Source organism: Argentina anserina, chromosome 4 (assembly GCF_933775445.1).
Source record: "Argentina anserina chromosome 4, drPotAnse1.1, whole genome shotgun sequence".
Lineage (NCBI taxonomy): Eukaryota > Viridiplantae > Streptophyta > Magnoliopsida > Rosales > Rosaceae > Argentina > Argentina anserina.
In genome coordinates, this window is record NC_065875.1 from 24,741,120 (window position 1) to 24,754,495 (window position 13,376).

Genomic DNA, 13,376 nt, shown 5'->3' on the forward strand with positions numbered 1-13,376 from the left:
ATGAATTGTTATTTTCACATCAACAAGTTATACATTTAATATATTATAGTTGAATATTTTATGCACTACAAAATTTTATCACTTCGGCTGTTGAGTAAAAAATTCAAATCTCCCCTGAGTTTTGAATCCAGGATTCGTCACTGTGCAGACTTACGGTGCATGAGACACACACAGGTTGATTAGCTATCTCATTACTGAAGTCATTAGGGCTTTAATTGACGTCGGATTTGATTCAAATAATAAAATGCAAACTTGTAGGTGGTAATGGGAGTGCCCTAGCCTAACTTGATAAACAAAGTTGATCGATCTACGTACGTACGTAGTGGTCGAGTGACCTGCTTAACCCGTAATTCATGCATATATGATATATGGATGGATGGAGAAGGTTGGAGCCTTTGGGAAAGTTCAGAGTGCATGTGTTGGAATAATATTTTTTCAGTGAGTGAGTGCATAGGCTTTAATTCTCTTCTACTCCTACAACCTACGTACGATAAGTATTCTCTTCTTCCCTCGTGTGTAGTCGTGTACTTGAAGACTATGAATTTTGATGGTGGAGATTCTAAGCGAGCAGTCCACGATTTGAATTTCACGATCGAATACCCTTGTTTCTTTTCAGTTCGTGATCAATAATTAGTGGTGCGCATTACAAAATTCTACAGAAAAATATTACAAGAACACAATCATATTTAAAACAATTTTAAACATTTTATTTCACTCTAATATTATAATTGCAGTCATTCACTTTATAATTTATAACAATTTTGAATATACGTGAAAGCATATAGCAAAACTTGTGAAAGTATATTCACTGGTCTAATTTATATTTTTTTACAACAAGGTAAAAAAATCAAATTTTACGATAATTTTGTATAAGTCGAATTCACATCATCTAACTACAGTCCCTACAATATGTGTAGCGACCGACAAAAAAATTATGTGGCCCGACAGCTTTTTATGGGCTATGGGCTGGAGGTTGTGTGCTATAACATACATTCACCGGGTCTAGAACCATAGAATCAGCCCAATATTCTGGTGTTGAATCTGGACCGTCCACATACAGAGACAGTGTAATAACAGCCCTCCGATCTCTAGGGCACCAAATAAGTACCAACACCTTTCCCTTCTTCCGGATTATCCTCGGTCGTATAAAGCCTCCTCTTTCACCCAAAAACCCTAATCGACACACACAGGAGTCGACTGCCAAGATGGTTCAGCGTCTAGTGTACCGCTCGCGCCACAGCTACGCCACCAAATCGAACCAGCACAGGATCGTCAAAACCCCTGGTACTCTTTCACTTCATTCCCCTTTCGATTGTATTGTTCATAGTTTCACTAAATTGGATCCCAATTTGAAACTTGGTGTTCTGATTGGTTGTGTTTGATTTGGTGAATGACTAGGAGGGAAGCTAGTGTACCAGACCACAAAGAAGAGGGCAAGTGGACCCAAGTGCCCTGTTACTGGCAAGAGGATTCAAGGGGTATGTTTTGCTCTCAAGTTTGAGATTATGTCTGGTCTCTGAGTTTGGATTAGATTTGTGGTATGTTGCTTTATAATGGTGAACACCCTGTTGATTTTGGTTGGGGATGTTCAATTTTCCAAAGCATAGAGTGATTGATTAATTGCCAGTATTTAACAGCACCGTGCGTATTTTTGCCTGCACTGTGTTACCTGTCTCCTGGTACATTTTTAGCTGTCTATCGATCAGTGTTGTAGCTGAACTACAATGTGGTCCTGGAAATGTAGTGATTTAGTTTGCAGAATACAGATTACAAATGAAGGTTCTTTGATTGTTATGCGTTTTAAACTGGTTATAAGCTTCTTGGATTCAGCTACCATGCTTAGTTTTGTAGTTTGTTATTGGTTGATATAATGATTTTGCTGAAGTTCTGATTTGCAGTCGATTGTGGTTAATATGTTGCCCATCTGTTTTGAATATGCCCCGACCAATGCAACATTGTTGTCTTTCCTTGCAGATCCCTCATTTGAGGCCTGCTGAATACAAGAGGTCTAGACTGTCTAGGAATAGGAGGACTGTCAATCGTGCTTATGGAGGAGTATTGTCTGGAGCTGCTGTCAAGGAGAGGTTTGTTACTTGAGTGACATATAATGTACTTGTTAATGTTTATTGGATGATGTTTATAACATAGATTTATGATTGTTTTGCAGGATCATTCGTGCCTTTTTGGTTGAAGAACAAAAGATTGTGAAGAAGGTGCTGAAGATTCAGAAGGCCAAGGAAAAGCTAGCTGCCAAGCACTGATTAAATGAAGAGTCTAGTGAGTTCTTATTAGCTTCTAGAGTGATTTTGGCTGATAGCGGGCTATGGAATGTTGGAGGTGTTCAAATTTCATTTTTTGTTTTGGTACTGCTGTTTTTGTTATAATTTTGAGTACATTTTTCGAAATCCACTGCCTTTAATTAGCTTGTTGTGTGTTGGTGGTAAGATATACGTTCCAATTTTCTGTGTAATGACTACAGATCGGTAGTTTTCTTGCAATGCTCATGGGCTCATGGCGTTGTTAGTTAATCTTGACGTTAAGCCCCATAACTTGCCCAAATCTACTAGCAGGTGATCACATTCCTTTTTTTTAATTGGATACAGAATCAACATGTCAAACCCATTTTACCAACCTGTTGTAAAACATTGCTGAATAGCAGATCTGGTCTATTATTATGAATCCTGGGGCAACAGCTTTGTTAGTTTCTATCCAGATTTGATTGATATAGTCGACGATGACAAGTGATTCTGTGATAGACCTACCTCTATCTGATAGACCGTCCTTTATGGGCAAGAACTGGTACCTCTTCGTCCGTAGGATTTTGTTTCATTCTTTCCTCTACAGTCTACATAGTATAACTATATGTTTATATATGAGCCCATGCCCTTCAATTAGAGGGTCATTTTTATTCTGATTGCCGTTCTTAAATCTGCATCTTGTTTTCTGCATCCACTATTGCCCCCGGTAAATCCCTTGCAATATTTTTTGTTTTCATATTTTAAAACTAAAGAACAAAGACTCAACTGCCTGCGAACATGTACACAACATCATTGGCAATTCCAAAACTAGACAAGCCAACTTCTTTTTGAACAAATCTTACGGATCGAAATGTTTAGTTATCAGATGATATGTAGGCTGTAGCACAATCACTGTTGTAAGAGTCAGTAAACTATATAGTAATATGGTGTCTTATTGATTACAAACAATATTACATGAACTCAATCCGTCTGTAGCAATTTTATTGATACAAGGTTAATTTCAGATCAAGCTTAAAGATGTTTGAAACTTTGAATCTAGTTACAAGTCAATAAGATGCTCCAGGAGATCGTTTTACTTTTACGCATGAGAAAAATGCAAGGTTCTTTTCAGCTAATAGAATGGGCTTGTGGCTGCAAACATGAGCTGACAACGATGCCCAAATACTCCACGAATCCCCACCGAACAAGGGTGGACTCCCCTCGGACCAAAAAAAAAAGGGTGGACTCCCCATGAAGATAAACAAGGGTGGACTATGGTTAACTCGTAATCTTAATTAAGAAAGTGCAAGTGACACCAAAAAATCAAGAAAGTGAAAAGTGGCTACTTCATCGACTCTCTTTCTCGGTGTAGTAAAACTGTAAAAGAGAACAACACTAAACTGCGATGGTCCGTCGTCTGGTACCGGGATAACATGGAGCAAGAAAGATGAGATTTGACCGCCAATATCTCTGTTTTTTTTTTTGGTCCGATGGCCGCCAATATCTCATCCTCGTTGCTCATGTTATTCATGTAGCAGACGACGATTTAGTGATGGACTTGTTCTCTTCTACAGTTCTACTACACCGACAAATGGAGTCGTGGAAGCAGCCACTTTCAATTTCTTGGTTGTTGGGGTCACTTGCTCCTCATCCGCCTCTTCAATATCTTGTTCTCTTCTTCGTCTTCTGCCTCTTATTCTCCCTTGTCTCCTTGCTGGTCGTCTGGACTTGATAGCTTCCTGGGACTTAGCTTCGTCCTCTCCACAAGCATCGTCGACTTGCTGTGATATGCTGCCCTGATAGGAATCGGGTACGTACGAGATTGAGGACGTACGCCATTATTTGAAGGATGGATGGATGATCACAAGATCGATGGAGATATATATAGGGGTTTTATCACCTAAACCTTAAACCTAACTAGGCAACTACACAAGTTTGGCCAAAATTTGAGGAAGCGTGAATTGATCAGTTAAATACAGATTCCACTTCTTCCTCCAACCTTCCTTTTTCTTTTGAGAAAATAATTTAGTTCAGGAAACCAGATCTAAAATTAAGATTACGAGTTGGGATAATGAGGTTCGGGATCATTAATATTAACCCGCGTACAGTAGAGAAAAGAATTCTTTGTATATGTTGCCTTTTTTTCATTTACTTTCTTTCCATCGATAAATCAAGCTTTAAATGGTCCATATATAATCAGATCTATGATTTTCCTTTTCCTTTATCTCCCTTTATGATAAATTTGTTCTTTGCTATTCAATAAAATAAAGATTTATTTGAGATGATAAGTTATTTGGTTCTATCCTTCTAGGTAGCTAGAGAGAAGGATGAAAATCTGGTTACATTTGACACTTTAACTTATACATACGCGTACACATACGTAGTCTCTTGTAATATCTTAGATGTCCCGTACGTTCTCTTGCCGCTTGAAAGTGTGTTTCTGAAAGTTTTTACAGTTTCACTTACTGAACCATTACCATAAATTTAGTGTTGGTTAAAGGGTGCTATGTACCTTGTTTAGATTCAGAGATCCGTCAGCCAAGATTTGAGTCTTGAAGGGGGGGGGGGGAGAGAATAAAAGAATGATTTTGGCTAACGTAACCTTACGTATCTCAATAAATAAAATAATTAAATAAATCAGATATTAAGAGTAATTGATTGCAATTTTTTTTTGGATTAAATACTTGTGACACCCTATACTTTAGGTGTAAAAACAGTTTTGTCATTCTATTTTCAAATTTAATCTGTATATCCTTTAACTATTATTTTTTTAACAGTTTTGTCCTTTTACTTTCAAATTAAACTTGTATATCCTTTAACTCTTATTTTTTAACAGTTTTGTCCTTCTTTTTTTAACAATTTAGTCAATTCTGTTAGTTGACCGTCAAAAAATTCCGTTAAGCCGTTAAAATGCCTAGAATACCCCCAATTCAAATAAGATTTTTTTCTTTCTTTTCTCATGCCTTTTTTATTTTCTCTTTTGGTTTTTCTTGATTTTAAATTTAATTCATCATATGTGCTATCTAATATATATAATTGTAATCAACACAAATTATCAAATTAATTGTAAACAAGAGGAGAATTAATGACAATTGCTTAACATCAAGTTGGAAATAAATAATTTGAAACTATTTTTGCATCAAAGTATGGATATGATAGTAGAAGTCTTTTTTGTCATAGCATTATAGAAATTAATCAAAATATGTTTGTAGAGCATCATAATATAAATGAAGTTTATAACTGGATTTGAGTACTGGCACTCACATGTCATTTTAAGCATTATCCAATTGATTATAAGATTTTTACAATTAATTTGATAATTTGTGTTGATTAAAATTATATATATTTGATAGAATGAAATTTAAAAACAAGAAAAACAAAAAGAAAGACCAAAAGAGAAAATTAAAAAGGCATAAGAAAAAAAGAAAAAAAATATGATTTGAATTTGTGGTATTTTAGACATTTTAACGGCTTAACAGAATTTTTTAACGGTCAACTAACGAAATAGATAAAACTGTTAAAAAATAAAAGTTAAAGGATATACAGATTAAATTTGAAAGTAGAAAGACAAAACTGTTTTTACACCTAAAGTATAGGGTGTCACAAGTATTTAACCTTTTTTTTTTCCATAAATTAGCTGCAATTAGCACTAATAGTGCTCATCTAGTCATCTATCCTCTTTAATTGTCTCATACTTGTTATATCCTTGATTTGGGGGGGGGGGGGGGGGGGGTCGGGGGTTAATGGTGTAATTAACATAAAATTTGATCATTTTCGTAAGACATGTGTAATGAAAATGGAAAAATTGAGGAATGTAGGGAGGTCTGGACCCCTTCAAGCTAGCTTGAAGGTAAGTCCGCCCCTGATTACCATGTAATTCATAAATTTGGATACTTGATGTTATTTCGAAGGATCGAGCTCAAAATCTTATCGGTCACAAAATATATATTGTCATTTATTTTTTGGAGGTATTTAGTGGCAAGTTGTTTGTGATGGCTCAGGAATATTTTCAGTCTTTTCACCCGTCTTGTTCAGTGAATCTGATTGCCAAGACATGTTTTTCAATATGCTTATACGTAATTAGTGTATGGTCATATGCATAACGTACGTACGTAGAGCTGTTAGCAGGAACCACAACTTTCTGATATTAAATCTATTTGATTCATGATACAGACCTTAAGAACTAGCCAAAATTCCTAAAATAACAAAAACACATCAAACTTGAGTAGCTAGGTAGGAACAATAATATTTAGTACATGCAACATTAATACTGATAAAAGAAACAAAAAACTAAGAATAGCATCTAGTAGTGGACATTTCACTCGGACATGGTGAAGAGTCCCACGTCAAGTTAGACTTCCATGCATCCCCACCTCCTATATTCAGGGGCATTAGTGGTAAACTACTCATGAACGGAAATCGAATCGATGATCGCAGACTACTCTCCCAGTGTTCATGGTCATCTGTCTCTGTCGCGTTCGAGTTCACATGATTCGTTATATTCTTCATCAAGGCATCGATACTGTGATCATGACTCCCAACAGCACCAAGCTGGTTGCCTTGCATCACGTCATGGTGTGGTAATGTCGTCAACGATGAGGAGAAGCCATTGTTACACTGTTGCTCCTGAGAACCCGTAGTACTGCTAAAGTCGAAAGTAGAACTACTCTCAGCCGAGGCCAGTTTGGTTCCGAAATCTCCAAGCACCGGAGACGACATGTTTAACAACAAGGACGAAACATCCAGGGAACATTTGGCTGCCGGATTTTCCAGAGGTGAAAATGTGAAATTAGGGTTAAAGTAGTCTCCGGCGCCGTTGGAAATGGGGAAGTACTGATGATAGGGTTTAAGACTGCAAGCGATTGATGGGTTTAAGGTTTTGTAGGAATTATTAGCATAATAATCTACTGGGGAAAGAGTATTGGTTATGGTGGAAGTTGAGATCTGCGTCGTATCAATATTGTTACCACAATACTGAGTAGTGCTAGTGGTTTGTGCTCCCAATCTGGAGCTGGCTAACACTTGATCTTGAAATGTGTTTGGTTCAGGCAAGGTTTGAGACACCCAAGAATGATGAGAAATGGCTCTTTGATGGGCACTCGAATTTGTTTTCTTGAATATCCTGCATATTGCCCATGAGTCCTGCAAATTACAACTTCAATCGATCAGTACACATCTCTCATATTAGTCTATCAGTACATAGACTATACAAAACTATTTCTGCTCATGCTAGCTTGTTTCTCCGCTAGTAGATACTGTACAGATTTGACTCTACAGAAGTACTTTGTTTCTTGTTTCTCTTTGAATATTAAATGATTAGTTTCAAACTCAAAATGTTTGACCTTTTAAGTACACACAAAAAACACAAGTATAAGCAGTTACGAAAGGATCGATCGAAGATGTAGTTAAAAACACATATTGAACTCTGCATACATTTGCGGGAATGGCGATTTTGTCCATGAAGGATCTCTTTGGTGGGAGTACTGAGGAATCGGTGAGAGAAGGTAACCGAAACTCATGCATCATCCAGTCGGTTTTGACCCCTTTGGCAGCTCTACCTTTGTAGAAAACAAGGGACTTCTTCAACCCAATACACTTGTTGGAGTTACCTTCCGACGAGTAAATGGGCCGGTCGGTACCCGTGGCTTTCCAGAACCCGGCTCCGGTGACCCTGTTAGGCCTCGTGCTGTTTCTGTATTTCCTGTCCCTCGGACAGTAGAAATACCACTCCTTCTCCCCACTAGCGGCCAGTTCTGCATAAATTCAAAGAATGGAATTTGGGACTGTAAATACTATGACAACCTGGTAGAAATGACTCGAACGAAAAGTTATGCATCCACAAATGAGTATGGTTAGGTTAAACCGTTAAACTTACTTGGAAGATCCCATGGATCGAATTTATAGATGTCGAGTTGCTTTATGAGCTCAATCGAGAGAGGGCGTTGCTGGATCTTTCTCTTGAGATAAAACCCAACAAGCTCCTCATCTGTAGGGTGAAAACGAAACCCCGGCAGCATCACTTCATCTATTTTATCTTGATCTGCAGCACTCATATCACCACTACTAGTTCTCTCCTGATCCATACCGATTTTAGTTCTTCGATCTCTTTCTTGACAGCAGTACCTAGCTATACCTAAACCCTAAACCGTTTGCGGAAACCACAAAAAGGTTTCAGTTTCCTTAAGTTAGTGATAACTTATTACCCTATAGACAAGAGTGTTGAGATGTATTGAACTGTAATAACAAGCAAACCCTAGTTATAGCTAAGACAACACGAGGAACACACAGAAGAGAAGTACAGACAAGAGAGGTGGAGTGAAAGCAAGATTATTAGCCCAAGTTGACGATGAGGGTTTGCTCGCTCTTAATTTGTAGCCAATATATGCGTCCTGAAGAGGGGTCTGCCCCCGAAGGATCAGCCGCCTTTTCTGGTGACTTGAAATTTACCAGTGCGGTATAGTCAAGCACTTAAAATCAAAATTAAGAACAACTACCAAGAAAATAAATCTGAAGTCAAGAAAAATAGGTTAAACACCATTAAGAGAGATAGTACTGGTCATCATATAACTATTTCTCACTATGTAGCTAACTTGGACTTGAATAAACCTCATTTGGGGATTGTTTAATCCAAGTAGTGGAATCTCAAGAAGCTACCATATATCTCACAGTAGCTTATAGGGATTAAGAAATTAAATATCTTAATTTCACTTATTATCATATTACATGGTTTTGGTCTATCCACTGCAAATCAGACAAAGCAAACTTCCAAGCAATAAGAATTATTAAATTTGAGGTGTTTGAATTCGTTTTTGGAAACGTGGACCTGAACTACCAACATGTATTTTAAAACTGGAGTCCTTGCTATGAGAAGGACTTGTGTACAAGGAAGGATTATAATACGTGATATTAGCTTCTCAGAATCCTCAATCCTGCTTCTATTCCATTCTCACAATCTCACAGCTTCTATTCCACTGACTTTGTCAGTTTAAGCAATATAACTATTTTAGGATCATCAGTTTAATCTGGCATATTCAGACCGTCCAAATCTAGCTTCTGGAGTTGAGTTATGGACCACTTACCCTTCTTAGAAGTTAAATCAAAGGTGAATATAATCATTCACAAATCAAGGGTCATAGACAGAAGGTTGTTGCTAATAATTAACTTTCAAATGTAATGTAAGATCTCTCCAATTAACTAGTTCACTAAGTCGATCAGGTCAATCATCAGAGGCCACAACTCGATCATTTTGAAACATATATACAAATAAGTATGTATGAATCATAAATGTATATCACATAGAAACCAATTATGTAGACATGCAGGAATCATACTAGTACGTGAGGTTTAAAGAACTTCCTGAAGTACGTAAAGTTTGGCTGGCCTATAGCCTCTTGTTAGAACATAGCGAACGATACTTTGATTTTGAATACGTGCCTAATATCTAAACCATAAGATCTGCATTCGAATCTTGAGAGTTCACATATCTCTTGTAGGTCGTGTGGATCGGTAGATGTACATTCCTGATCGAGTCGAAAAAGGGTGTGGGGGGGTTTAATTTGGTCATTTATATACGATGTATAAGTTAAAACTTTCTCTGATTCTGTGGATTTTAGGAAACCAAGTGAGGAGTGTGGGATTCCTCACTCTTCCTTGCCTTGCGTAAAACAATATAGGTTTCAGAAATGAGAACAATTAATAACTATTTGAGTTCTCTTAAAAGGACTAGGATCCCTCTGCTAAATTTGAGCTGATATATACTGAGTTTGAAGTCCAATTTGTCACTGTAGTGGTTGGAGAGCAAGTGAAGTGAAGTAGTACCAAGTATTTAATGAAGCTTCCAGATACATAGTCAAATGGCTCACTCGGGACTCCAAACCTAGTGAAGCTCCCAAAATCTTACCCTCGGTTGGAACCCTTTTTGTCTGTGGATTGACCTAGGATTTGCTTCCCCAAGCGTGCAACCAAAGTTAAAAATTGGGTCAAACTCTTAGAGCTCAAGCATCTATATATAAATGACCTCTTTCTACGTGAACATTATTAACCCTCCTCTACTTCGATCAATTTCATACATAAATATTTACCATGTAAATTGTCAAGGGGGGCAGCTCCACTTAACAAGGTTGGTGAATTTTACCAACACTTAATTGAAACCCATTACGAGGCTGCCTAATCTTCATGAATCATGTACTTATTTACTCCACATTACGATGCATAAATCCAAATGATCACTTGGTTAGGGTTCCGTTCAGAGATGTGCAACTCAGTTGGCCGGTGATGCGGGGTGAAATAGTCTCTTGTACTGGTTTGCTGAATCCACAGTTGAGCTTGAATCTCAAGAGTTTGTATATTCTTTTGATTCAGACTCCTTTGGAAAAGCTTCGGTTTCCAATCATCGAACTAATTGGACGAGATTAACTCATTTACTTTTTTAGTGTCATGATCTCGCTCATATCAGCAGTGATAAGACAATGATGCTTCGTATATGCTGCAATGGATAGACTTTGCAAGTTTTGAATAAATGAGGTAGCATAATTAGAGCATCCGCACCCATAAATTCCATTTGCTCAAGCAAATGGTAGGGCCAGAAGCAAATTTTGCTTCAAGCAAATCGATTTCATATTTTGCTCAAGCAAATCGATTTTTTCACACACCCATTTACAATTTGCTTGAGCAATTCAATTTTGTCTTGTTGTGAAATAATTAAATTTTTTTATCAGATATATTTACAACCAATAATAATGTGCCACGTGTCATTATCGACTCGATATTATTCAAAATTTCCGATAAGATTTTCGACTAATAGATAATTGACACGTGTCACTACCACGTGTCATTGTCGCTAAAATAATTGGAGCAGATTTCCGATAAGATTTTCGACTAGTAGAGAATTGACACGTGTCACTGTCAGCAAAATAATTGGACCAAATTTCTGATAAGATTTTCGACCAATTTGCTATAAAAACGTCTAATATCACTCATTATAACTCATCCTTCAATCTAAACACTTAGCAACATTTCCTTGTTCATCACTCTGATGAATCCTTTCAGCTTTCACAATTTTTTCAGGCGGAGACAACGTCAACAAGAAGAGGATGACGATATGGAGCAATCATTCGTGAATCAGGTGGTCATGGCGGAAGCACAACACGATGATGAATCAACACGACCAAGCGGTTCACGTCGCGGTAAAAAACCGAATAAGCCACGTCAAAGGCTATCTAGGGGACACAATCTCATGGAAGATTACTTCATCGAACGTCCAATTTTCGACGCTCAAGACTTTCGTCGGAGGTACAGGATGAGCAGAGACCGATTCAACATTATCATGACGGACCTCTGCAACCACGACATGTCTTGGCATCAAAGAGAAGACGCCACTGGTTTGCTAGGGCTACTTCCCCAACAAAAGATGACCGGGGCTCTACGAATGCTAGCGTACGGGTCAGCCGCAGATCAGTGTACTGAAATTACAAGGATGGGGGAATCGACTACCCTGAAATGTATGAAGGAGTTTTGCAGCCAAGTTGTTCATCTCTATGGTCCAAGATACCTCCGCAGTCCAACACCGGCAGACCTCACGCGACTATTAGCTAAAGCAGAACGCCGAGGTTTTCCAGGTATGATTGGAAGCATCGACTGCATGCATTGGGAGTGGAAGAACTGCCCAACCGCCTATCAAGGGGCATACTCGGGCCGAAAGGGTCGCCCAACGGTTATCCTAGAGGCAGTGGCCTCGTATGATACGTGGATATGGCACAGTTTTTTTGGCTGTCCTGGAGCTAAAAATGACATTAATGTGCTCCACCTATCGAATGTGTTCTCAGAGATCCTTGCCGGAAGAGGCCCAACTGTCGTCTACGAAGTCCACGGACAGAGGTACACCACAGCTTATTATCTGGCTGACGGAATATATCCAAGGTACTCTACATTTGTCAAAACAATTTCCAATCCCCAGACGCCGCAAGATAAGCTCTTCGCAAAGAAACAAGAGGCATACCGGAAAGATGTGGAGAGGGCATTTGGCATCTTGCAATCTCGATGGGCAATTATACGTCATAGTTGTACATTGCACCACAAATCGGTAATGACTACCATCATGTTAGCTTGCATTATATTGCATAACATGATTGTTGAGGAAGAGTATGTGGATGATGAGGATGATGATGAGGAAGAAGAAGAAGACTTGCAAAACCCATCGAGGGCTTTCCGGGTTTATGATGGGCCGGTGAATGCACAAGGGAATCGAGTTCTTTTTGAGCCAATCAGTAGAGATGGAGCTAATATACAACGGTTTCACGACCGTGTTGCCGATCTCGAATCCGCTTACATCCATCGAGAGCTCCAGAAAGACTTGGTGAAACACATTTGGAGAGTGGAAACCGGTGAAATACTTTAAATATGTTTTATTGTGTGTTTTCATGATGTTTGTGTTTAATTATTAAGCTTGTGTTTAATTTCAGTATGTGTTTTAATTTAATGTGTATTTCAATTTCAACTTAATAAATAAATTGCATTTTATTTCTCGAAAAATTTAAATTACATAAAATGACGAGCCAAGCCCAGATTTATTCTTAGTACAATACTATAACTACTATGGAAAAAGCACGCGATTTGGGTGATAACAATCCGAATATGTTTCATCGGTAGGTTGATCTTGACTAGCTTCTCCTTCATTAAGGATTGCTAGTTTCCTCTTGGTAAAATACCTTTTCGAGATTGGGGTCATAGCCTCCAAATCCATTGTCATGATCCTTGTGTCATTCTCTTGTTTCTTCAATCGTAACTCTTCTTCCGCCCTTGCTTCTTTTCGCTTTTGAATGTCTATGTACTCCGCATAATAATTAAGCTCACTTTCATTATGGGCTAGCCTCTTGGTATGCCATGATGCTTGGTCACTTGCAATGGTATGCAAAACCTCCACCCGTTGCTCAATAGGAGTCTTACCATGTTTCTTTTGGCGCATAGCTTCCTTTGCCGCCTTGGTTCCCATTGGTCTAGGTGGACTCGATGGAGTTGCCGTGTTGCTTTGAGGTGTCTCATTCAATTGGTCGTCATCCAAATTGATGGTTGGAGATGATTCAGTTGCGGAAGGAGTACCGTGATAACTACTTGCATATGGAGATGGAGTAGTAGGTAGCA

General features: G+C 38.2%; 2 protein-coding genes and 1 non-coding gene across 3 annotated transcripts; 2 read left to right on the top strand and 1 right to left on the bottom strand.

The window, feature by feature from the left end:
• Positions 1 to 1,146: 1,146 nt before the first annotated feature.
• On the top strand, positions 1,147 to 2,677 carry LOC126790600 (60S ribosomal protein L34-1). Its single transcript, XM_050516907.1, has 4 exons — positions 1,147 to 1,284; positions 1,399 to 1,478; positions 1,975 to 2,084; positions 2,168 to 2,677. The coding sequence occupies exons 1-4, from the start codon at positions 1,206 to 1,208 to the stop codon at positions 2,259 to 2,261; spliced, it is 363 nt and encodes a 120-aa protein (XP_050372864.1). The 5' UTR covers positions 1,147 to 1,205; the 3' UTR covers positions 2,262 to 2,677.
• On the top strand, positions 1,543 to 1,687 carry LOC126792991 (small nucleolar RNA snoR137). Its single transcript, XR_007671983.1, has one exon. It is a non-coding gene; the product is annotated as a small nucleolar RNA snoR137 (small nucleolar RNA).
• Positions 2,678 to 6,522: 3,845 nt separating the features above from the next.
• Positions 6,523 to 8,339, bottom strand: LOC126791649 (protein FEZ-like). Its single transcript, XM_050518124.1, has 3 exons — positions 8,113 to 8,339; positions 7,671 to 7,990; positions 6,523 to 7,379 (listed from the first exon to the last, which is right to left on the bottom strand). Exons 1-3 carry the CDS (start codon positions 8,318 to 8,320, stop codon positions 6,528 to 6,530), a joined length of 1,380 nt encoding a protein of 459 aa, XP_050374081.1. The 5' UTR covers positions 8,321 to 8,339; the 3' UTR covers positions 6,523 to 6,527.
• Between the last annotated feature and the right edge of the window lie 5,037 nt (positions 8,340 to 13,376).

Excerpts from the sequence above, each read along its gene's own strand:
- LOC126790600 (XM_050516907.1), top strand. The coding sequence starts at position 1,206 with ATGGTTCAGCGTCTAGTGTACCGCTCGCGCCACAGCTACGCCACCAAA. Across the intron at positions 1,285-1,398 it reads CAGGATCGTCAAAACCCCTG|GAGGGAAGCTAGTGTACCAG; the intron begins GTACTCTTTCAC and ends GTGAATGACTAG. Across the intron at positions 1,479-1,974 it reads CTGGCAAGAGGATTCAAGGG|ATCCCTCATTTGAGGCCTGC; the intron begins GTATGTTTTGCT and ends CTTTCCTTGCAG.
- LOC126791649 (XM_050518124.1), bottom strand. The coding sequence starts at position 8,320 with ATGGATCAGGAGAGAACTAGTAGTGGTGATATGAGTGCTGCAGATCAA. Across the intron at positions 7,991-8,112 it reads CGATCCATGGGATCTTCCAA|AACTGGCCGCTAGTGGGGAG; the intron begins GTAAGTTTAACG and ends GAATTTATGCAG. Across the intron at positions 7,380-7,670 it reads AAATCGCCATTCCCGCAAAT|GACTCATGGGCAATATGCAG; the intron begins GTATGCAGAGTT and ends TGTAATTTGCAG.